Raw genomic sequence first — 23,313 nt, forward strand, 5'->3', positions numbered from 1 at the left:
TTTTGGATGATATGTACCTGGATTTTAAATATTTATATAAAATTTAATACTCATCTAAATAATATGTATCTGAATAAAAATTTTGGGAAGCCCTACCCGTTTGGTAAACCATGAGAAAATCACTTATTGTTAAAAATTGTTGTGAGAGAAAGCTATAAGGGAAAGCAGCTAATGAGGTGCTTTCATTTTCTGATTATGCAGAAATTAGTTTTGAAGAGGCACTGAGTTTAATGATTATGCGGGAATTATTTTTTGATTATGCGAGAATTAGTACCAACAACACTTTTAACAAAAAGTTTACCAAACGCCAAACTGCTTTCTCTCACAGCTGATTTCTCTCACAGCAAATTTGACAGCGATTATTTTCACAGCACAGCAATGCCAAACTGGCCCTAAGAATATGGAGTTGGAAGAATTTCTTTTTGTATTTGGTTTATGCCAATATCAATTCTAAAAGCTTAAAAATTCAAACCATCACCAAATAATTGAAAGAAAGAAAATAATAAAACATATGAAAGGATCAAAAGAGAAGTGGCGAAGCTCCCTTCGTGTAAATCTCTAAAAATCCATCAAACGTCATGAGTTTAAAAAAAAATATTTATAATTGAAAAATTTATTAAAAAAGAGGATAAAATGATAAAAAAAAGTTGGTAATTTTATTTTTAATATTCAACGACACGAACAACATGCCATATAAAATGCAATGCATTATGAAATCAACAAGATCAAAAGATTGCTATTTGGTACGTAAGGGTTAGATTGTTCAACCAATGACAGAAAAACATGGTTATCAAGAAGTCTCTTATATGAAGTGAAGTGTTGCATATAAAGTCAATTAGTCAAGCATCTACAACTTCTCACATAATATCAAGTTTGGTTGGACACAAGATCCAAAGGATTGTGTGAGACAAGTGGAATGACATGCAAATGACCAAGTAAGGTGCATATACATGACAATGTATTCAGACTCCATAAAGCACACACGGATTTTGATGCTTACTGATTCTTCTAGCCATATGCCTTGGTTCACTCCTAAGAGTTTTGCACCTAGAGACTCACTTATAAGTAACTCTCAATTTTACACTATGCGCTTATGTGGTATGTATGATGCATGTAAGTGTAGTAGTATCTTCAACAGTTTCAGAATTCTAAAATAGGTGAGTCACGTAAGAAAAACTCTCTCTAACAACCACTTCAACCTCAATCATCAAAGCTACTACTCTTTCTCTCTTTTCATGACTGATAAGTTGACTTTGACTCTTCAAACATTGAATTTTACTTTGGAAAAACAAAACTTACCTTGAAATTATTAAAAAAAATGCATTTTTTTTCTTTTAATATAATAAATACGTAGACATTTTTCACATCCTTTCATATTTTTCATTATTTTTCATAATATTGCATTAATGGAATTGAAGAAAAGAATCTATTGGAGCAAAAATTATTTAAGTATCCAATAAACCTTTTCAAATTGCTGGTCAACAAACTTTAGTTTGATTAATACATTTTCTGATTTAACAAAAATAAGCTTTAAAATTGCAAATTATTACACCACTGACCATTGAGTCAGTTAACCATTTTCTCAGCTCTCTCACCATCGTTCAGTTTCTACGACATCGGAGAAAAATTACAAGGAAAAACGAAAAATGGCTCCGAAGAAAAAGCAGACGACGAAGCAGAACAGCAAGCCTAAAACGACGTCGTCGGGCCCGAGGCTCCAGATTTCGGCCGAGAACGAGAACCGGGTCCGCCGACTCCTGCTCAACTCAGGCCGGTCCGCGACGCCAGCGGCTCCGGTCGACGAGTCCCTTTCGAAAGCTCAGAAGACGAAGAAGCTAAAAGCCGTGTACGAAAAGCTTTCCTGCGAAGGCTTCACCAATGATCAAATTGAACTCGCTCTCTCTGCTCTCAAGGTAAACATGATTCTATATTTATTCAATTTCAAACCTGTTTGGACGCCAGTGAATAATAATAGTTTGTATAGTAATAATCGGTCCTTGCAATTTTAGTTGAATGCTATTGATTTTAGGTGAATTTTAGGGTTTTGCATAATACTAGCATTTTAGAGTTATTGCTTCTACTAGTTTGCTTATGCATATTTTTGAACTCAGTAGCTTGTGGGCATTGTATTGAATGTAGGAAGCTGCTACATTTGAGGCTGCTGTAGACTGGTTGTGCTTAAATTTGACTAGTAATGAGCTGCCACTGAAGTTTTCTAGTGGGACTTCTCTGCATGGAAATGAAGGTACGTTTAAACTCATTCTTGATTTGACTTACTGTGGCAAATGTGCTATGGTGGGTATAGAAGTTGATTGTAAATTTAATTTTTTGGGTTTGATGCTACGGCCCTGTGAAAATGTGATATGTTAGGTGGTTCTATTGGCATCATATTGACTTCTCGGGATGACTGGACTCCCTCGGTGGATACATCTACCAAGATTGATGAGGATGCACCGGGAATTTCTATCAGAACCAAGGGACAGTGGGATGATAAGACTCTTGATTCGTTTCAACCGTCTCAGGCAGATTGGATCAAACAATATGTCGAGCAACAAGAAGAGGTAACATAGATAGAGCCACTAACAGATTCACCTCCTTTTTCTTTTTATTTTTAAGAAGAAACAAACTTTGTCAATACTAAAAAAATAAAATTACACCCGGTGGACAAGGAGTCCACCTAGAGAACAAGCATGAAACAAGAATGCTAACAGACAGGTTATCAAATCGAATGTAGAATATTTTTTTTATCCAAAACCATCCTAGACTTCCTAACTGTTCTGCTCTAACGCACTGCAGCATTCCAATCTAGTAGAATAGCAAGGAGAGAGCTATCTTTAAATTATGTAGAAACTGAAGCCAATAAAAGCTTACCAAAATCTGGTCTCTTCCTAAAGATCCTCTAGTCCGCTGAAATATTAAAAAGTTATTTTCTTTCCATCCATACAACCCAAAGGATGGCTAACACAGTGCATCGCCACACAGCTTTGTTTATTTTTTATTTTTTATTTCCACCTTTGAAATATGTCTTTCATGTATCAAAGAATGACAGTCTTTTGCAATTACCCAGCTCACCCCAAACTCTCTAACCCGATTTATCCACAACTTCAATTCTATTGGGCAATGAATAAAAAGGTTCACAGTTGACTCCCAATCATGTTTGCACATGATGCACCATTGTGGAGAGAAGCACACCGATGGTCTTCTTTTCTAAAGCATCTCAAACAAATTGAACTTAGCATAGGCTACCAACCAGCCTAGTATCATTACCTTCGGTGGGGCCCTAAATTTATAAATTACTCTTGCTGCTTGAATATCTGAAGCATCTTCATCATGGCAAAATTTTCATTCAAAAGAGAAAGTTCAACAGGGGATATATTGCATCCTTCACTAGATGATGCAAAAGGTCTAATGAGTAATGATTTTCAGGATGAGTCAACCACGTGGGAAGATGATGCAGCTGATGAAAGGGCAGAGAAGGTATTTCATTTACTTGTGGTAATTTTAAGTTTATGAAGGAATGGAAGTTTGCATAATTTTTGTCAGCATTAGTAAATGATTGGTCTGCTTTGTTAATAGTTCTTTATGCTCTCTCTCTCTCTCTCTCTCATGCGCTTATTAAGTAGTCATCAAAGACATTGTAATAATTGAATGGTGAGTGATAATAATTGGGGATTGAAGGAATTTTGTGGCCCCAAGATTTCTGCCACAGTGTGCAATAGGAGGCAGGACTGAAGATTCCACCAACACTAACAACCAAATTTTGGATTGAAAGAGACAAACAACAATCTGTGAGCGTAGTCATTTTCAGCTTGGTTAAAATAGCGTCCAGCAGCTCTTTTTTTTTTTTTTTTTGCTTTTTCTTTAAGACGGCAAACTTAAAAATCAAATTCTTATGATGGCAGGCCTACATTAAGAAATAAAGAAGCATAGCCTGGAGTAGCATTGGCAATTAAGTTTTCTTGACTGTAAATGATCTGGGTTTAGAAGTTCTGTTCAAAATTTTATATATGTTATTTTTTAACCGGGTGTTTGTTATTCGGCTTGCGTCTCTTTGCTTGGTTGTATGCATATTTGTTCTAACTGTTTTTCGTGTAAGAATTAGTGTTCCTTCGACACATAATTTTTTTTTTTAATCTCTTGTCCTGCAGCAGTTTTTTTGTTTTTGTTTTGTTTTTTCAAAATTTAGAAACAGTTGTGAGGTTTCTACAGTTTTTGGTTTACTGGTGGAGTAATTGCAAGCATGCTCTTTTCATCATGATGCTAACAGTTCTGGCCAAACGTCAACTATTTTAATAGGTCCTTAAACCAAGGTCTTATGATGTTATTGCCAAAGAGTATCATGCTGCACGGTGGGAAGCTGCAAATGCCAAGCAAAAAGGGGACAAGAAAAGCCAGGAACGGGCAGGCAGCATCATCCGCAATCTCAAGCAAGAGTTATCTGCTCTAGGTTAAACTTTCACTTTTCTTCTGATTCAAGTTAACCTTTCTGGTATGTTATAACTTCTCTTATATACTTCTTCAACTGATGGATCAGGCTTATCAGACGACATCTTGGCATCAGAATTTGGGAAGGATACTGCTTTTGAGGACACATACACTAATCCTTACAAGCATTCTGAAGAAGTCCATGCTGATGAAATAACAGTTGATGGAATTGATGTGGAGAACTGCAGCTCCGTTCATTTTCCAGTCAATTCTACTCTTTCAAGTGAACCTGCACAGGAAAAGATTATTGCAGAAGAAGAGACAATAGATATAGAAATTGGTAATTTCTTCTTAGAAGATGGGCCATCTGGAGAAGTTCTGCCTCCTGAAGTTTTGGAACTACAGAAGAGAGAAAGGATGAGAGAAATCTCTAGTGAGAAAAATTTGGAGAAATTAGATGGTATTTGGAAAAAGGTAGTGCTTACAATAATTTTGTTAGACTTATAATAGTGCACCTACATTGCTGGTTAAATTATGCAATATCTGATGTCTTCCTTTTCTTATATTTCTTGTTTTTTGATTTGACTTTTTATAGAAAAAAATCTCAGGAACATCTAGAGTACAATAAATTGTATGCTTATCTTTTTGTTAAATAATTCTGAACTGTGCAATACTGAATTCATAATTCCTAAGCATCTGCATTCAAATACTTAATGTTTTCCGTTGTACTTTTTATGTGGCTTCATAATGTATGCTTATTATTAGTATTATTATTGTTTTTTTAAGTAGGAATCATGTGTTGCTGCTATTAATAGATGGCTGAATTGGTACCCCATGTTATGCCATTTCACGATATGGTCTTATAATTACAGGGGGACTCTCGAAAGATTCCAAAGGCTGTTCTTCATCAATTATGTCAAAGATCAGGGTGGGAAGCCCCAAAATTTAATAAAGTGCGTGGAAAGGAAAATAATTTCTCTTATACTGTCAGTGTTTTGCGTAAAGCTAGTGGAAGGGGTAAAAGCAGAAAGGCTGGGGGCTTAGTGACCCTTCAGCTTCCTGATCAGAATGGAACTTTCGATTCGGCTGAGGTAATCACATTCTCCTTTTATATTTTATAATTATGCACTTTCTTGAATAGAATTAGTAGATGTTGAGGTCGATAGTTATGAAAAAAATATGTACAGAAACATAGGACAAGAAATCTACTGCACTACAGAAATCCTAACAAAAGCTAGAAAACGAAAAAGCAGAAAACAAATCCAGTATAACAGAAAAATCACTAGGAAGCAGCAGCTCTCGAATAAATAAAGATAGCAAAGAAAAAACTGGCCCTAAACTCTGAAGATACCGAAGCCCAAATTTGAGCCCTCTTCGACAAGTATTCATTCTCCTCCCTGTAGAACCATCAAACACCCTTCTATTCCATTCCCTCCAAAATAACTGTGAAAACAGCAATTAAGGACATATCCCCAGGACCACTCCCTCTTGTGCCTTTGACATAATAAATTTTGTTGTATGAATCGTGAATATTGACCTTTAATACCCTTTAGTTCCCTTAAATCATGTTGGAAAACATGTCTACCATGTGTTATTTAATTATTTTCTTTTATTCATGTACTTTATTACCCTTTATTATTCTTTGACATTTAAGGGAATGTTGGTTTCAGTCATTCAAATATATTTTATATTTTTATTTATGTTCTCACAATGAGACAAGTTTTAACCAAAAATTACTTACGCCACTTTCAATTAATTACATGATTTTTGTATCATAGGATGCTCAAAATAGAGTGGCTGCATTTGCTCTTTGTCAACTGTTTCCGGATCTCCCAGTTCACCTACTAATTATTGAGCCTTATGCTTCTCTGGTCATTCAATGGAAGGAAGGTGACATAATTATGGGTGTTTTTCCATGTTCTCTAAATCCTAACTCATTTATCTGATGATTCTGTTGTAGTTACAATTTTCCATGATGTCTAAACTCAGGAGAATCATCAACGACTGTAGAAGACAGTCAGGAAGATCGAAGGGCTACTTTTGTGGACTCTCTATTGAGTGCTGATGGTTCTGCTTCAACTTCTGCTGCTAATGTTATGTATGATATTCTCCCAGAAGAGGTTCAAGAACTCCATGTTGAAGAGCCTATAAGTTCAGGTGTTGCTCGCACTGATCCAGTAGCTCAAAGTATGTACTTTCACTCCTTTATTTGTTGTATTGTTGAACAAACCTCGAAAAAAGTGTAATTCTATCTACTGTTTGATTTTCCCCCGAACTTTTTTCATTTCTATATTGCAGGAGTACATCATTTCAAAGAAGTGGAGAGCTCTTATTTGAGACAAGAACTTGAGAATAAACTGAAAAATCCGAAATTCAAGGTTATTATATTTTTGTTGCATTTTGTTTCTTTTAAAAGAGACTGGCATTCATTTATTAATTTATGTTTGTCGCCTGGGAATAGGTGGTCACTGGTGTCAGTATATCACTCGTTAGAAATAACTGAGGTTTGGAGTGGGCCCTCATTTGAATAAATAGAACTGTTCTTTAAGTACTTAACTGCTGTTTTTAGTATATCACGGACCCATCAATGGATGAACAAATTTGGTGACCCTATTGTTTCTTTTTTGGTTCTGGTAGAACTGTTGTTTAAGTTCTTAACTGCTGGTTTACCTGTTCTAGGACATGTTGAAAACTAGAGCTGCACTTCCCATTGCTGGTCTGAAGGGTGATATATTGCGATTGCTCCATGAAAATAATGTTCTAGTTGTTTGTGGTGAAACAGGTTCTGGAAAAACAACTCAGGTGGAAATTTATCTTTCATTGGTTTTTTGAAAACTTTTTAGTTACGTTTTAGCATATTGTTTACATACATTCTAATTACTTTTGAATTTCTAAGGTTGTGTATTTCCTCCTTTTTTGATGTTCTTTTATGTTTTTCTTTTAGGTTCCGCAATTTATATTGGATGACATGATCAAATCAGGACATGGTGGACACTGTAACATTATATGCACGCAACCAAGGAGAATAGCGGTGGGTACATAATCTTTTTTTTCTTTTTTTTTTCAAAGCGGGTACATAATCTTCTCTGCTGGAAAGTATGGCACTGCATTAGGTTGCTTGTGTTTAAACTTTAAACCAAGATTCATGTGACATAAGCGGGATGAATATCACTTGCACTGCACCAGAAGAATTATTTTTTCATTGCAGATCTAAGTAATTATCATTAGGCTCCTGGGTTCTCCTGTTTTTTTTTTTCACACTAGGCTGCGCTGCAAATATATCTGTCTTGTTATCCTAGGATGTTTCTAAAACAAATGAGGTATTATTCTAGTAGTTTGTCCAGAATAAACATTTGTAAATGGGCAGATAGATCTTTAGACTAAAATGACCACAAATATGGACATTTTCGCTGATAATGTCCATCGAGATTCCTAAGTTTCCATTGAAGTTTCCGTTTTTTGAAGCCACTGATATTGATTATAGGTGGAAGGATTTCACCGAGGAGTTGATTGACTTTTGTGTCAATGTCTTTTGTGTTGGATAATATTCCTTATTTATAAGATTTTAATCTATCCATTTAGGATGAGTGTCAATGTTTCATGAAATTAACAAATACAAGTTATGTTTTTATAAAGGAAAAAATTGATAGAGCTTGAAAATCAAGGTCAGTAAAAACATGAATTTCCTTCATACAATTAGTCTGTATTTTCAGTGGATCCTGCTGATACCATGTTGTGGAGCTGCTGTGGCAAAATTTAGAAGATATAATGGTTCTAACCACTTGCTAATGTGAGTATGCTTTGTTTCTTTGTATTGTAGGCTATTTCCGTGGCTGAAAGAGTTTCTGATGAGCGCTGTGAACCTTCACCTGGTTCAAGAGGTTCTTTGGTTGGTTATCAAGTTCGTCTTGATAGTGCAAGGTGTTCATTTTTGTGACTTGTTGCTTTCAAATCCTCTGCTTGTATGCCAAATTTTCCATTTACTTTAATTTCCTTATTATTATTTGTATATTGGTGAGTCTCTGTCTTATCACCAACATTTGCATTCATGTTTTATGTTATCTCAGCAATGACAAGACAAAGCTTCTGTTTTGCACGACGGGCATTCTTCTGAGAAAATTGATGGTAAGACTGTTTATTTTAGTTTTCTTATTTAGTATGCTGCTGCTCATGTAGCAAACTAGAGGACGGTGACTTTCATTGCAGAATATAGTTTTCAGTTTCTTTGACATTATCTGAGATAAATAATTATGTACTGGTTCTAAATTCTTGTTACTTTTCCTGGTGTTCAATCCAAGTGCATTATTATTATATTTGGTTCTGGTTTCTAATATTTAGTATTTGAGATTTAAAGTAAAATTTTTTGGTACTCCAAGAAAGATAGTTGTACTTTGCATTTGTTTATGTGTGTAATTTCATGAGTGTGCGTGTGCACTGTGCTTGTATGTGTGTATGTTGGCTTTCCAAAAAAAAAAGGAAAGGATATAACAGAAACCCGTTCAGTTTGTTTCAAATGGGATTTCAGTCTTGGATCCAAAAAGGATCCCGCAAAATCATGGGTTTGGTTTCACAACTGAAACCTTTCAAGTCAGATTTGAAGGGCTTTGGTTTGGTTCGCATATGTGTGAAAAGTGGATTTTGGTTTGGCCCTCAAATTTGCAAACAGTCAACACCCGCCTAAGAGATTTTTTGTTTATGTATGTTTGAATCCTACTTTTGTCTCTTACTCGTCGTGACTACTAAATCAATGGTCACCAATAATAGGTTCAAAATCCAGTGGCTTATTTTAAAAATCCTGATAAAGTACTTGTATTTCTGGAATGAATGTCAACTGTTGGATTTTGAACCAATGGGTCATTGAGCATTTCATGCTCATTGGTGAGTGCGACATGATGATTATTTATGTATCTTAAGCATTACACTTATTGTGTGGCATGACTTGTGAAACTTGTTTTCAGTCAATGCTATATCTGTTGGAACTCTCATCCAAGGAATCTAAGCAAATCTAATCCTTCTGTTTTTTCATTTACAGGGAGATAAAAACTTGACAGGTATTACTCATGTCATAGTTGATGAAGTACATGAGCGGTCTCTTTTGGTGAGTTGTAGATTTAGTATTTTACAGTCACATCCGTGGGCGTTTTGAAAAACATTTGTTGGCATGATGGAATGCAGGAATATTCTGTGGCCAAAAAAGAAAAGAAAAGGAAAAGATGTGTTATAATGATTTTATTTTATTTTTAAAAAATATAAAAAAAAACAAAAATTTAATAGAAAAGAGAAAGAAAGTACAACAGAGGCTCGTCTCTTGGCTCCTGTGCTATAATTTCTTTTTCTTTTCAATGAAGATCTTTGTTTCTTATTAAAATGTACAATAGGTGGGGTGGGGAAAGGGGAGATGAATGATGGATAGGTGTTATAGAAGAGAATATTTTCATTTTTTTAGTTTTACTGGGTTTTACAAATCTTTTTCCCTTACTTACAGTGTTGCAAGAATTTCATCTCCTGGTAAAGGGGTTAATTAAGAAATAAGGACTAACAGATAGCATTGCATATATTTTCTACTTCCTAAAAACAGGGTGATTTCCTGCTCATAGTTTTGAAGAATCTGATTGAGAAGCAATCAGCTCTTAGCACACCAAAACTGAAGGTTATTCTGATGTATGTCTGTTCTTCAATTCCTCGAGTTTGTATACAATTTTTTTTTTTTATATGTATAAATACTTTTAAAAATAGTATTAATTACTTGACCTCCTATTTGTTCAGGTCTGCAACTGTTGATTCAGATTTGTTTTCAAGATACTTTGGTAATTGCCCTGTGATTACTGCAGAAGGCAGAACACATCCTGTCACAACTTACTATCTTGAGGATATATATGAAAGCATTGATTATCGGATTGCTTCGGATTCTCCAGCTTCCTTGGGATATGGACCTTTGACCAAAGAGAAGGTGACCCAAAGTTGTACAGTTCTCTTTCGCGCTGTTCTGTGTTCTATTAGCTATATGAGAAGCTTCTGTTTTTACCAAATTTATCTTTTGTCTTTAATTGTCCTCCTATGAATTTGCATGCAGTAAATTCTTAGAATATTTGAAATATCACATATTACATAGCTATTTGGGTAAATAGGATCCTCTACTGATCCTTTTGGTGCTAATCTTGTGCTTACGATCAAAACAACATTGTTTTGGGGTTTAAGGGTTAAGAATTTTGGAATCAGGGTTTAGGATTTAGGATTTAGATTGGAAAATAATTATGTAGAACAATGTTGTTTTAGACATAACCACAAAATCAACACAGGATTTGAACTCCTCTTTGGAAACCATGTTCACAAAGCTTTAGGTGACTTGGTTATTGTCATTTACTATTATTTGATTAGGAGTATTTTAGTCAGTCGTCCAAATATTTCTAATATTAATATTTACACTTGGTCAAGTGAAATAAATGCAGCCATATGATTCCACAATTGTTTTTTGAATGTCCTTGAGATTATTCTATGGTTAAGTTAAGCAGTGACATTTTGATATTCATTACCTGATTTTCGTGCATTTTGAAAACACCAGGCTGGTGCTGTAAACAACCGCAGGGGAAAGAAGAATCTTGTTTTATCTGCTTGGGGTGATGATTCTCTACTCTCTGAAGAAAATATTAATCCTTACTACGTTCCAGATAGTTATCAATCGTACAAAGAGCAAACTCGACAAAATTTGGTAAGTGCCTTTGAGATTTTGCTTCTGAAAGTAGCGTGGTTTTTCTTCATTTTCTTAAGGGGACCCTATAATATGGTAATCAAAATTATCGTACAGAAAAGATTGAATGAAGATGTCATTGATTATGATCTTCTTGAAGACTTGGTGTGCCATGTTGATGAAACTTGCGGTGAGGGGTCTATACTTGTCTTCTTGCCTGTAAGCCCATCCGATAGTCTCTTCGCTTTTTTTAGGCATGTTTGCCTCACAAATAATAATAATATTGTTCTTCTTGTACTTAAATAATGTATAACAGGGAGTATCTGAAATTTACACATTAGTTGATAAACTAGCTGCTTCTTACCGATTTGGTGGACAAGCTTCTGATTGGATTCTTCCACTACATTCATCTGTTTCATCAACCGATCAAAAGAAGGTGTTTTTACGGGCTCCAGAGAACATACGAAAGGCAAGTTTTTCAACATAAGTTGTTGAGTCTATTGCTCTAACTTTTCAATTTATTCTTTTGTCCTTTTGTAGTTATACATTTTTGTAGTGGTTCTTCATTCGATTATTGTGTATTCAACACTTCTATTTTACATGCATGTAGTTGTTATAGAAAATTGCATGCAGTTTTTTCAGAAACCACCATTTAAATTCTGCATAAAAGCTGAAAAGCATTTTAAAATAAGGTAATGATGGTTGAACTGTATGTTAAAAAGATTTTTCACATATACCCAAGCGAAATTTCTGTTTTCTCCTGGATTGACTGATACCTTACTCTCATAACTGTGGATAGCTCTTGGATATTAGGGTTCTCTGGTTTTGGGAACTTGGTATTATATCTCTTGCGCTATGGGATTGTAAATTCCAATGGGGATGTGATATGGAATGAATTTTCCTTTTTTGTTAGTTAGCATAAAACTTTTCAGATAGACTAAGTTAACTGGATCTTTTCATTAAAAATTGGATGACTTGATGTGGTTATAAAAAGTTCCTCTCCTACTGCAGATAATTCTGCCACCCCCTGAATCCAACCGAAAGGATAAGAAAAACTTAAGGCGAACCCCTTTTCATGGAAATGGGAATTTGAAAGGAAACTTGAAAAGGAATAACATTAGAGTTCAGCGCTTATACCCTGCAATAGCTTTTCGCATTGTAATGCATAAATCCTTAATGTTTCAGGAGTGTAACCCAAGTAATTAAATTAGTGGAGAGAATGGAGTTGGAAAAATGATTGTGGGTGAAAAGTTTGTGTTCATTCATATAGGCTTGCTGATTATTCCTAATGAGGAAGGCAGATGTAGATGGATCGTTTCACTTAGATTAATTTGCTCTTTTTTTTCATATAGGAAATTGGAACTTTATTATTGAAAAAAGAAGAGTTACAGAAATACAAAAGGCAGTCAACCTAGGCAAAGCCTGCTATAAACACATAACAAGCTAAACAACAGTTAACACAGAGCGCTGGCTCAGGCAAGATGAACAACAATAAAAGTCTGTAAAAGGCTTACATCAATTTACTCATGGATAGATAGATATGTACATAATTCCTAGTGCCTAATGTTTTTGCTTTTTGTTTGACTTCTTGCAGTAAATTTCATTGGTATTTTGTTTCAATATCTTATGTCCCAGGTCATTGTAGCCACAAACATTGCAGAGACCAGTATAACAATAGATGATGTGGTATATGTTATTGATTGTGGAAAGCATAAGGAGAATCGTTATAATCCGCAGAAGGTTTGTGCTTTTAGTCTCTCTAATGAATGATAACGTGGTACTTTTCATCCTTTTCATATAGGCTGTGACTGCTGTAGTATTTATAATCAGATAAACATTAGGGCTTTCTCCATATAGTAATTTCGGCACTCTGTTAGATCCATACTTTATTGTATACTTGTTTCTAGAAACTTAGTACTGTATGGAAGGAACAAATATATATATTTTTTTTCACGCTGAACATTTCCATTTCCATGGAGAACGATTTATACATTCTAAGATTATTGGAATAAGTTCTGTGTTTTCATAGACATCGTTGCTAACCTTGAATTTTGAGACTGAATAGAAGACATCTTTACTTGTTCGTGTTCAAACTGTTATTGCAGTTATCTGATCTTTAATACTTAAAAAGAAGAATATTAATAAGTTGGATGGTGACCTCAAACTTTTTCTTTCCAGCATTCTTGTGAAAATCCTTCTTTTTCTCTGTTCCAACCGTCATCCATGATTTGAAAGGCTACTGTACCTCTATACCTCCTAAGGTACAAATACATGCTTGGATAATTGCTCATGGAAGGGCTAACACCTGGGACTTGATTCATAGGAGAAGAATAATGTTTGTCTGCCCCCCTCTTGGTGTATTATTTGGGGGCATTGATCATTTGTTCCTCCATTTCCCAATAGCTTTAAAATTGTGTCGGTGGCTGTTTAAGGATGCTGAATTAATCTGGATAGTTCCAGCGAATGCATGGCTCTATTTTGTGAAAAGCACAAGGCTTTTGGTGGGGGGATGAAGGCTAAAGTTTTATGGAATGTATGTTTTAATGGTGTTTTGTTTGATTTGGTTGGAGAGAAATAAAAGGATTTTAAAACTATTGTGGGGAGGGCCTGCACATTTGCAGTGCACATTTTATGTGACAAAGTCAGATCTTGGATTATGGGCATCAGTTTCTTCTAATTTCAGGTTATACCATTCTTTCATTTGGCAGATTGGAAAGCTGCTGCTTGCTAGGAACGTTTGTACTTACTTTTTTCTGTTTGAGGGACAGAGTATTGTTCTATTTTTATTGATGTATTGTTGAAGTGGCCATCTTGCCCACTGTGATTGTTCTCTATTATTTTTAGAAATAATTTTTTTCTATAAAAAACAAAAAAAACACACACACACTTGAGTGACCTAGAACTTCATTGCACCCCTTCATTGTATGTTTGTATGTCCACCTGATTTATCAGCAGTTACCACATTGTAGATGTTAGAATACTTTTGGTGGTTCTGGGTCTAATACTTGGATTGGTAACAACTGCAGAAATTGTCAAGCATGGTTGAAGATTGGATTTCTAAAGCAAATGCTAGGCAACGACGTGGAAGAGCTGGACGTGTGAAACCTGGAATTTGTTTTTGTTTGTACACACTTTATCGATTTGAAAAGCTCATGCGCCCTTTTCAGGTACTTCTGCCCAAAATTGAATTTTAAAACGGGCAATTTTCATGTGTTTTCTACTGTTATTCACTTGATCATTGTTTAATGTTTTATATATAAGAACAGTCAACTATCACTTCATATAATTTCTAATTGTTATGAATGCCAAGGTTCCAGAGATGCTTCGGATGCCATTAGTAGAGCTGTGTTTACAAATTAAGTTGCTTTCTCTGGGTTACATAAAGCCATTATTATCCAAGGTAAGTAGTGTTATATTTGTATAACATGTTTTTTAACTTATGATATCATCTGGTCGGTTTGGTTTGTTAACTTTCTGTTTATCAGGCTTTAGAACCTCCAAGGGAAGAGGCTATGACCACAGCAATTAAGTTATTGTATGAGGTATAGTTTTTTCTCTTAAAATAAGAACCACAATGCATTCTGATGATTGAATGTATGAATAATTGCCTAAAACTCTTCTTTTTGTATTCATATCTTGCTTTCTAACGTACAAACACTATCAACTTTATCTTGGTTCTACAATGATGTATTATTTCATACTGTTGAATTAGAGATAGAGAGGAATAACAATCTCTAGGCCATAAGGTTAGCAACCCCCCAAATAGGTGAAAGGGCAATGCGTGAACACGTGATCTTGTTAAGAATTTTAAAATTCTTTGTCCAAGACCGTACAATACCAACAGAATAAAGATGAAGAAGAACAATAATAAAAACACACAAATTTGTTAACGAGGTTCACCTCAAACTGGGCTACGTCCCTGGTCAATGATGATGACGACGCCCCACTAAGAAGGTATCAACTCTACAATGAAGAGGAAATAGTCTCTTCAATCACACACTTCAGTAATTTCACTCCTCTTAACCCCTCTCAATAGTGAGTCCCCAATACACCCTGACACTCACAACTCAATCTCTAAAGTTCGCCCCTTAGTTGGTCTATCTCAACCCTCAAACCACACAGGAGAAAACCACGGGCCTGACCAACTCCACTAACCCCTCATTGGTTCTCATGGATCAATATTGAGTTCATTGTTTTCCTTTTCTCGTTTTTATTTTATTCTGGAAATAGGTCAATCTGTCATTTTCTTTATCTCTTTTGTTGCCATTGATATGTCTTTCTCTGTGCTCTGTATATTGATATTCGCAATGAGACTCTTGTATTTGTCATTATTCTTCATACTCTTTTTTTTCTTCTTTCTATAGGGAACTACTATGTTTTCATTATTCTGTATATCTGCAATGAGACTCTTGTATATTTCTTACTGTGTAACCACGTTTTCAAAAAAAATATTTTATCTCTTCAGTCTTTTTTGTTTGATTGTTGTACTAAACTGAACACTACAAGTTTCTCTTTGTTTGCGTTCATCACTGTAACAGGATAATCGGCCTTTGTGCATATGGTGAAATTTCTTACAGTTTATCTTTGTGTAAGCTTGTAATTATGCTCATATACGTAGAAACAGCAAGAAGGAATGCCAACTTTACACAGTAAGCTGATTCTGTACAACCGGGCTTATTTTATAGGTTGGTGCTCTTGAAGCGGATGAAGAGTTGACTCCTCTTGGGCATCATTTGGCAAAACTCCCTGTTGATGTATTGATTGGGAAGGTATGCATTTGATAATTTTCTTTTCCTTCTCAATTGGATGCATGCAAAATAGCTGCAGCCTCAAGATATTTTTTTTGTGTGGAAAAGATACGATTTTCGCAGCCTCAAGAAATTAAATATTAAAATTATCAGTAATACTTGTGTAGTATTGGGCTTGCCAGTTTTTTGACTCCTTCCCAGGATTTCAATACTACTTGTGTTGCCTTAATTCCTTAAACAGATAGAAAAAGCAATTAGATTGGCATTTACATTTTGTATTTGTCTCCCTTCATTTAACATTTAGCTAATGGGGTGTTGGCACACGTACATGTGCAAACCCTTCATTAGGTTAACTTTCTTAACATTAGACTGCTGAAACCAAGATCTTGTGAGACCAATTTATCATGCTGCTTTCTTTGAAACTGCAGATGATGCTATATGGGGGAATATTTGGTTGCTTGTCGCCCATTCTCTCCATTTCAGCATTCTTGAGCTACAAATCTCCATTTGTCTATCCCAAAGATGAGGTCCCTCTTTCAGTGCTGAAAATAAGTTACTGTTTATTTAATATTTCTAAAGAAGAGAAGAACTTCAGTTACATACTTATTCTCTATCACTACATTTAAATTACAGAGGCAAAATGTTGAAAGAGCTAAACTGGCACTGTTGACTGGCAAGCTAGATGGCCCAAGTGAATCACATGATTCTGACAGGCAATCCGACCATCTCATAATGATGACTGCTTACCAGAAATGGGAAAAGATTCTCCGGGAGGTCAGTCATCTATTTCTTTGCGTGCAAGCACTCAAGTATGCATGTGCACACACACACACACACACACGCGCGAGTAACTTGGTTCATGAGGCAAAGACTAATTCCGATCATATGTTAAGATACTATTTGGTTGTTTCATGCCACTATCATACCCATATACTTGTTACAGTCTGCCTAAAGCAAGTATGTATGCGAATTCATGCTTTCCATCAGAACGCACCGCATTGTGCATTCTTATACCATTACCAGTGCAACAAAGTTGTTGAATGTATTGTCACAATTGTTATTGGAAGAACACAATGTTTACTGATGTAGAAAGTTTGATTGTTGCAGAAAGGGGTTAAAGCTGCGCAACATTTTTGCAATTCGTATTTCTTAAGCAGTTCAGTTATGTACATGATAAGGTGCAGTTTCTATTCTCTAGATCTTATGTACCAATGAATCTGTAAGTCAATGTTGATTATGACTTAATCTGGAATGGAATATGATTAAATTCTAATATTTGATTTTCTTATAGCACTGCCCCTCGAGGAATATCCCATCATAGTGGAAATAGTAATTTTTATTTCCTATGGTCATTTGATTAAATGGTGATCATGGATCCATTGGATTCTTGAGATCAGTGAATTTTTCAATTATGATTAATGGGAGGCTGGGAGGGAGATTTAAAGCTCTAAATCTTAATGGGATCAGTGAAAATTTCATTTACTTTTTAAAATTTCACCTTGAAAACAACTATATCTGAAAGTGTGTTGGTGGACGTCTTGAAGATAAGATTTTGGACTCCCTAGCTAACAGCCTAGAGGAGTGGTTTATGAGTCCTCAGTTTTTAAGAAATTGTTGGTTGGCAATGAGACTAAAATTTGTTTTTTTGGAAAGCATTTGATAGATGACTCATCCTTTCAATCTTTTTCATGTCTCTACTAGTCTTCTTTGAATGACCATATGGTAGTCTCTCCTAGCTTTGTCTACACTGTTGAGTTATTTCTTGGAATTTAATCTTTAGAAGGTAACTGAATGGTTAAGAATTCAGAGTTATCAGATTTATTGTCTAAGATAATAATATCTCATTGAATCCTGTTCAGTTCAACAAATGAAACCCCACCACTATTCATGTATCAAGGATCTTTTCTTGTATAACCTTTTTTGTATCTATGGTTGAGAACCCAAGTCTTCCTGTGTTCCATCTGTAGAAGATGTGGAAGACTGGTGTACTTACAGATTCTTTCTTGGCTTGTGGCACATTTGAAATCAATTACTTATGTTGCACTACTCAAAAGAAGAACTTATGCTTCCTGCTAGAATATAGAACAGTTGTTGCCCACATCCTAACGACTTAAGCTTTTAGGAATTGTGGTAAACCTAAAAACTTTATCATGTCATTAGAGCAAGAGATCTTGTGTTCGAAATTGCATTCCCCTGATACAAAGTAAAATTTCGCATGTTGGACTCTAATACTTGGAGAGACCCACATGTGCGGGGGAGTGTTAGGATATAAAATTGGTTGTCCATGTCCTTTCAGCTTAAGCTTTTATGAGGAGTGAACCAGAAAACGTTATCACTTCCTAGCATCATAAGTTTTAAGAATCATTTATACCGTACGGAGAATTGAGATGTATAATGTTTTTGGTCCCATTGTATAATGTTTTTGATCAGATATTCACTCAATTTAATCGATTGATATTAAATCAGAAAATAAAAAACAAAAAGACATGACTGGAATATTCATTTTAGTATTCAAACTTCAGTTCAGTTAAAATTCAGTAATCTAGTTGATTTCAATATTTTGAACAATATTAGATGACCCTCATCATGAAATCGTTGCAGGTTCATATGCACCATGACATCTATTTAAGGACCTTTTATCATCGTTTGCTCTCCTTTTTCTTCTTCTTTGTTTGGTGTTAATTATTTTGTCTTTAATTTGTCATAATTCATCAACTCTTTTCTGCTTATCCTTGATTTTTCAGAGACATGAGGATACAGTTTGGAACTTTGCTAGCAGATATTGGGCTCATTGCTCTTCCAAAACAATATCAGGTAGTTTGTGTCATTCATTTAATGTCAATTATTGCTTCACTTAGTATTCACATCCTTTGTAATTCAGTAGTCACAGACTTGAATGATTTTCTCTCTATCTTCCTCTCTAAAACTCTGCTTATAATAATCTGTCTTCTTATTCTATTACCATTATTCTATCTATTTCTCCTTCTTCCCCTTCTGTTCTTCTTCTCTGGAGCCCTCATTCCTCTTCTATTCTAAATCCCTCGCCAATTTCTAGATTCTTGTTACTTGTTTGTTCTACATCAGTTTCCCTCCACCAAAAAAGCACAAGGTTTCTTGAAAAATGAAGAAATACATGAAGTTGGAAGTGATCCAATTCAACCTTGAGTCACTAAGTAGTTTGTCCCACTATCTCAAATCTATGGAACAGTCTTTCTCTATAAAACTTCAAAGTTCTACTGATGTCAAGATGTAGATATGTTCTTCAGCCTGTAGGCTGAATTGTGCTCCCATTCACTGATTGCTGCTATGCAAAGTCACTAGGTTTCTATGTACAAAGGTAAAATAGATAGTTATAGTAATAGATATCTGCCAGCCAAGGGTAGTGTATACTTGTTTCCTGTCAGAAACTAGAGTTCTTTCGAACTTTTGAGTTCAATCGTGGAAATGTGTTCTTATTTCAGGTTGATGGAAGAAAGAAAGAGAATCTTGACACTTGGTTTTCAGATGAATCACAACCATTCAATATGTATTCAACCCATTCATCAATTGTAAAGGTAAAACTCAATGGCTTTAAACGTATGTGATTTCAATGAAGTTCTTTCTGGCTTGATTGTGAGAAAGTGATACATTGATTTCTGTCTGCTTACACATTGATCTGCACTGTCTATGGTAAAGTTTGGTCATTGCATCGAAACTTTTATCATAAAACCAGTAGAAGATTGTTTGACACTCCTCACTTCATGTCATATATCATGTTCTCCTTATTATTGTAACTATTGTTATTATGTCGTTTCTGTCTTGAGTGTGATTTCAAATGATTCTTAGGGACTATTCACTGATTTATTTCAACACTTAATCATAATTCAGGTTTACAGAGCCGTACATCATTGGAAATGAAGCCTCATAACATTTGTAAACAAGCAGGACACTTGGAATATAAAAATCATCCTTTAATTTCATAAGATTTATCTTTAAACTATTTTTGTTGGAGTTAGAATTTAAAGTCTGACCCTACTCACCCTACGTAACTCCATTATCATTTAAGCTAAGGCTTGTGGTGAAATTAAATTGAACTTGTTAGACTACCACTGTACCCAAAAGCTTAACCTGCTATGGGATAGGCCGACAATATATATCAAGCGAACAGGCTCCCTCACAAGCAGTCTCATCACGTGGAGAATTATATACATCATACATGCAAGAAGAAAAACATTGTGCAGCCTATCTGATACTGCATATAATTAACAAATAATTGGGAAATGGAGCTGAGTAGATTCAACCCCAGGTCCTCTTCGAACGAAAGCTCTGAAACAATATTAGACTACCATTACAGACCAAAAACATAAGCTGGTACGAAATTGGCTAAATCTGTAGGTTAAACTAACAAAAATTGTCTCAACATCCTGCAGATTTGTTCCATCCTATGCTTTTTCCTTCAATACTTATATGCAGTTGTAAGATCTTATTAGTGAGATTTTAATCTCTGTTATATATGCAGTCCTGATACATATAATGCTATTATCGTTATTCAAGTGACAATCTGCAGTAAATTATTGCCTGTCGCATAGATAACTGAGGAGTTCATATCAAACATCCGATTTTAAATTGATTGCTACCACTTTTCCCTGTTCGAAATAATGAATCTAAAAGTATTTTTGCAGGCAATATTATGTGCAGGTTTATATCCCAATATTGCAGCCACTGGGAAAGGCATTGCTGAAGCAACTCTTACTAACCTTAAACAATCTGCCAGTCTGGTAACTAAGGAACGTCCAATCTGGTATGATGGAAGAAGAGAAGTTAACATACACCCTTCTTCTATCAACAGTACTTTAAAAGAATTTCAGTACCCCTTCATTGTCTTCCTTGAAAAGGTTTGTGCACTGTTACTTGTTTACCTTTTCTCACAACAATACGATGATGGTGATGACAACAGCAACAAAAGGAATAAACTAATAATTAATATTTCATCCCCTTGTCTCTCACTAAGAATTACCAACTGCAAAAGATGGAGTAGAATAAAGAAACAACTATTTACCGTGTGCTGTGGTTGCAGATAGGAAAATAATATTTTTTGCCGCATACCTTTCTAATTTCTCTATTAAGTGTAGTGGCACACAGTAGAGATAGATATAGAAAGTTATGGATTGATGCAAAGTTATTACATAACTTCGGAACTTTTATTGTTCAGCCTACTAATTCATTATTCTTAGGATGTCAGTTTAATATATCTTATTCACAGGTCGAAACAAACAAAGTATTTCTCCGAGATACAACAGTCATTTCTCCCAACTCTATTTTGTTGTTTGGTGGCTCCATCAACATCCAGCATCAGGTATCTTTTTTATTTTTCATGTCCTCCGAGTATAAAATATGTGCATTTCAAAGCCATGCATTTGAAACGTGTGCATCTGAAATGTAAATGCTGCCAACTGTTGTCAGTTGATAGGCAAGTGTTCTTTCTGACCTTGTCTAATAACATAGTCTTCTTGTCTATTTTATGCATTTGTCTAATTGAACCAAAGTATAAATGGCCAAGTGATCCTTGTTCAAAGAAGTCCTGGCTTCTATAATCCAATAAATAATCATTCAGAAAAAGTCCTGCCAAACATTCCCTTTGTTTTAACTTTTAATAACCACCTATCAAAAGAGAGTAAAAGAAACAGAAAAAGAAAAGGAAGGGTGCAAAAAACAAAGCAGTACCGTTAGGCATTTGTATGGCTGGCTTTTCTCTAACCGTTTTATCTACTTGAAGGGAAGTTTATGCCTACATCCTCTGAGGAAGTGATGTGCATAATTTGTTAACTATTGTATCAGGTTGTTTAACACGACATTTACAGTTTGTGCTTGATGATTTTGATGTGTTCATGTGGATCTGTCTTCGTATTCCAATTCTTACTCCTAGTTCTTGGCTATCATTATTAGGTTGCAGAAGAATTAATACATTTGCTACAAAATGAAGCATAAGCAGACCCAGTTATTGTGTTATATATTGATGTTTCTTCTTGCAGACTGGACTTGTTATTGTTGATGGATGGTTAAAACTGACGGCACCAGCACAAACTGCTGTCCTGTTCAAGGAACTCCGATTAACTCTTCATTCCGTTCTGAAGGAATTGATAAGAAAGCCAGAGGTAACTTTCATGTTGCTTCTAAGTTGCAATAATTTTTGACTTGTCAGTTGCTACAAATGTATCCTTAGCTTATTTATATCTTGTCGTGTCGTTACTTTTAACTTGTCTCTAACATGCTTCTCTGATGCATCAAGAATGAGTTGTATGTCTGCAGCTGGATTTCAATGTCCCATGATACCAAAAACGCATTTCTCTAAAGTCAAGTCATAGCATCAATTTAGTTTGATTTATGCTATTGTATATTTATTATTGTAAAACAGTTGATCTTAGAGCTGCTGCCCTTGAAGTGCTTCTTCTGTTAACCAGAATATTTTTGGCATCTCATTCTTTGTTATTTTGCGTGAGACAGATGTCAACCTATAATGATTTGTTTTTGCATTTTAAACTGTTTCTCAGAACTCCACCGTTGCTTATAACGAGGTTTTAAGGTCTATTATCCATTTGTTGTTAGAAGAAGATAAGCCCCCACAGTAATATGTTGACAGCAAGGTATGTCTTAATGTCCTTTCTTCAAACAGTTGATCGATCGTAGATACACTGTTGGGATACGTGCTTTTCTCTTCATGATTTTGTGGCTAATTCTTTTCTGATTTGCACAAGGAGTGTGCTTGACTGCTCGTCACTCAAGTAGTCAAATGTGTGTCCTTTAGCACTTTGTCGATGTTTGGTGTTCCCATCCTATTCGGCGGGTATTCACTGCATCTCTGGGTTTATGCATCATTGCAAGGTTGGTTCTTTAAGGACAAAGAATCTGTTAATTGACCTTAAATGTCTGGCTGAATATTATGCTCAATAGTCATTCAGACAAGGAATGTTGCCGTCGACTTTGACGAAGTGTTAGGCTTTACTCTTATTATATGAACAGGTTGATTTCATTTTTGTTCCCTCCTATATATACTGTATGTAATGTGCTAATATGGTTGTAGTCAACGGTAGCTGATTTGGCCTTGACTAGGGCCAACACAGGAAAATTCAATTTTATATGTAAAAGTCACCTTTGGCCTTAACTAGTTATTGTCGAATGTAATGATAATTTGCCACATAAACTTGCCATTTCTTCTCGAAGATGTTCCTTCTCTGCACTTGGGACATTTACTGCTTCCATTGTAGTGTTTTTGGATGGAAAAAGGAGCGTGTCTTATCAATGGATAATTCTGGGAATATTTCATTTTTACCGAATACGTCCAAAACGTTATTTTAAATGTTTGAATTCTTGGCGTGTAACAAAATTTATTAATAAATAAGTAAATAAATGTGGTCGAGTGAATAAATGAGTAGAGCCCTAATTATGGTTCCAATTATACGGAAATAAAAGGTA

At 35.1% G+C, this 23,313-nt stretch overlaps 1 protein-coding gene across 4 annotated transcripts; it reads left to right on the top strand.

The window, feature by feature from the left end:
* The first annotated feature begins 1,546 nt into the window (after positions 1-1,546).
* Positions 1,547-23,041, top strand: LOC110765677 (RNA helicase family protein). 4 transcript variants are annotated; one of them, XM_021968868.2, is made up of 35 exons: positions 1,547-1,913; positions 2,140-2,245; positions 2,371-2,561; positions 3,427-3,477; positions 4,297-4,447; positions 4,535-4,899; positions 5,298-5,516; positions 6,204-6,315; positions 6,415-6,612; positions 6,724-6,803; positions 7,105-7,227; positions 7,370-7,456; positions 8,246-8,346; positions 8,493-8,550; positions 9,458-9,523; positions 10,004-10,086; positions 10,192-10,375; positions 10,988-11,134; positions 11,231-11,332; positions 11,430-11,582; positions 12,749-12,853; positions 14,140-14,280; positions 14,424-14,513; positions 14,599-14,655; positions 15,799-15,882; positions 16,290-16,388; positions 16,495-16,635; positions 16,969-17,039; positions 18,606-18,678; positions 19,323-19,415; positions 20,523-20,735; positions 21,104-21,196; positions 21,873-21,995; positions 22,392-22,484; positions 22,596-23,041. In XM_021968868.2, the coding sequence occupies exons 1-34, from the start codon at positions 1,647-1,649 to the stop codon at positions 22,467-22,469; spliced, it is 4,305 nt and encodes a 1,434-aa protein (XP_021824560.2). In that variant the 5' UTR covers positions 1,547-1,646; the 3' UTR covers positions 22,470-22,484; positions 22,596-23,041. The 4 variants fall into 4 exon arrangements, with proteins under 4 accessions (XP_021824560.2, XP_021824561.2, XP_021824559.2 ...); XM_021968869.2 differs by having other exon boundaries at positions 22,599-23,041; XM_021968867.2 differs by having other exon boundaries at positions 22,392-23,041.
* The last annotated feature ends 272 nt before the right edge of the window (positions 23,042-23,313 follow it).

This window comes from Prunus avium, chromosome 1 (assembly GCF_965620075.1).
Source record: "Prunus avium chromosome 1, drPruAviu1.hap1.1, whole genome shotgun sequence".
NCBI classification, from domain to species: Eukaryota; Viridiplantae; Streptophyta; class Magnoliopsida; order Rosales; family Rosaceae; genus Prunus; species Prunus avium.

What these genes read in the sequence shown, in the direction of transcription:
- LOC110765677 (XM_021968867.2), top strand. Translation starts at nt 1,647, where the DNA reads ATGGCTCCGAAGAAAAAGCAGACGACGAAGCAGAACAGCAAGCCTAAA. An exon ending in AGCTCATGCGCCCTTTTCAG is followed by an intron (nt 14,281 to 14,423) that starts GTACTTCTGCCC and finishes ATGAATGCCAAG; the next exon opens with GTTCCAGAGATGCTTCGGAT. An exon ending in CCATCAACATCCAGCATCAG is followed by an intron (nt 21,197 to 21,872) that starts GTATCTTTTTTA and finishes TTCTTCTTGCAG; the next exon opens with ACTGGACTTGTTATTGTTGA.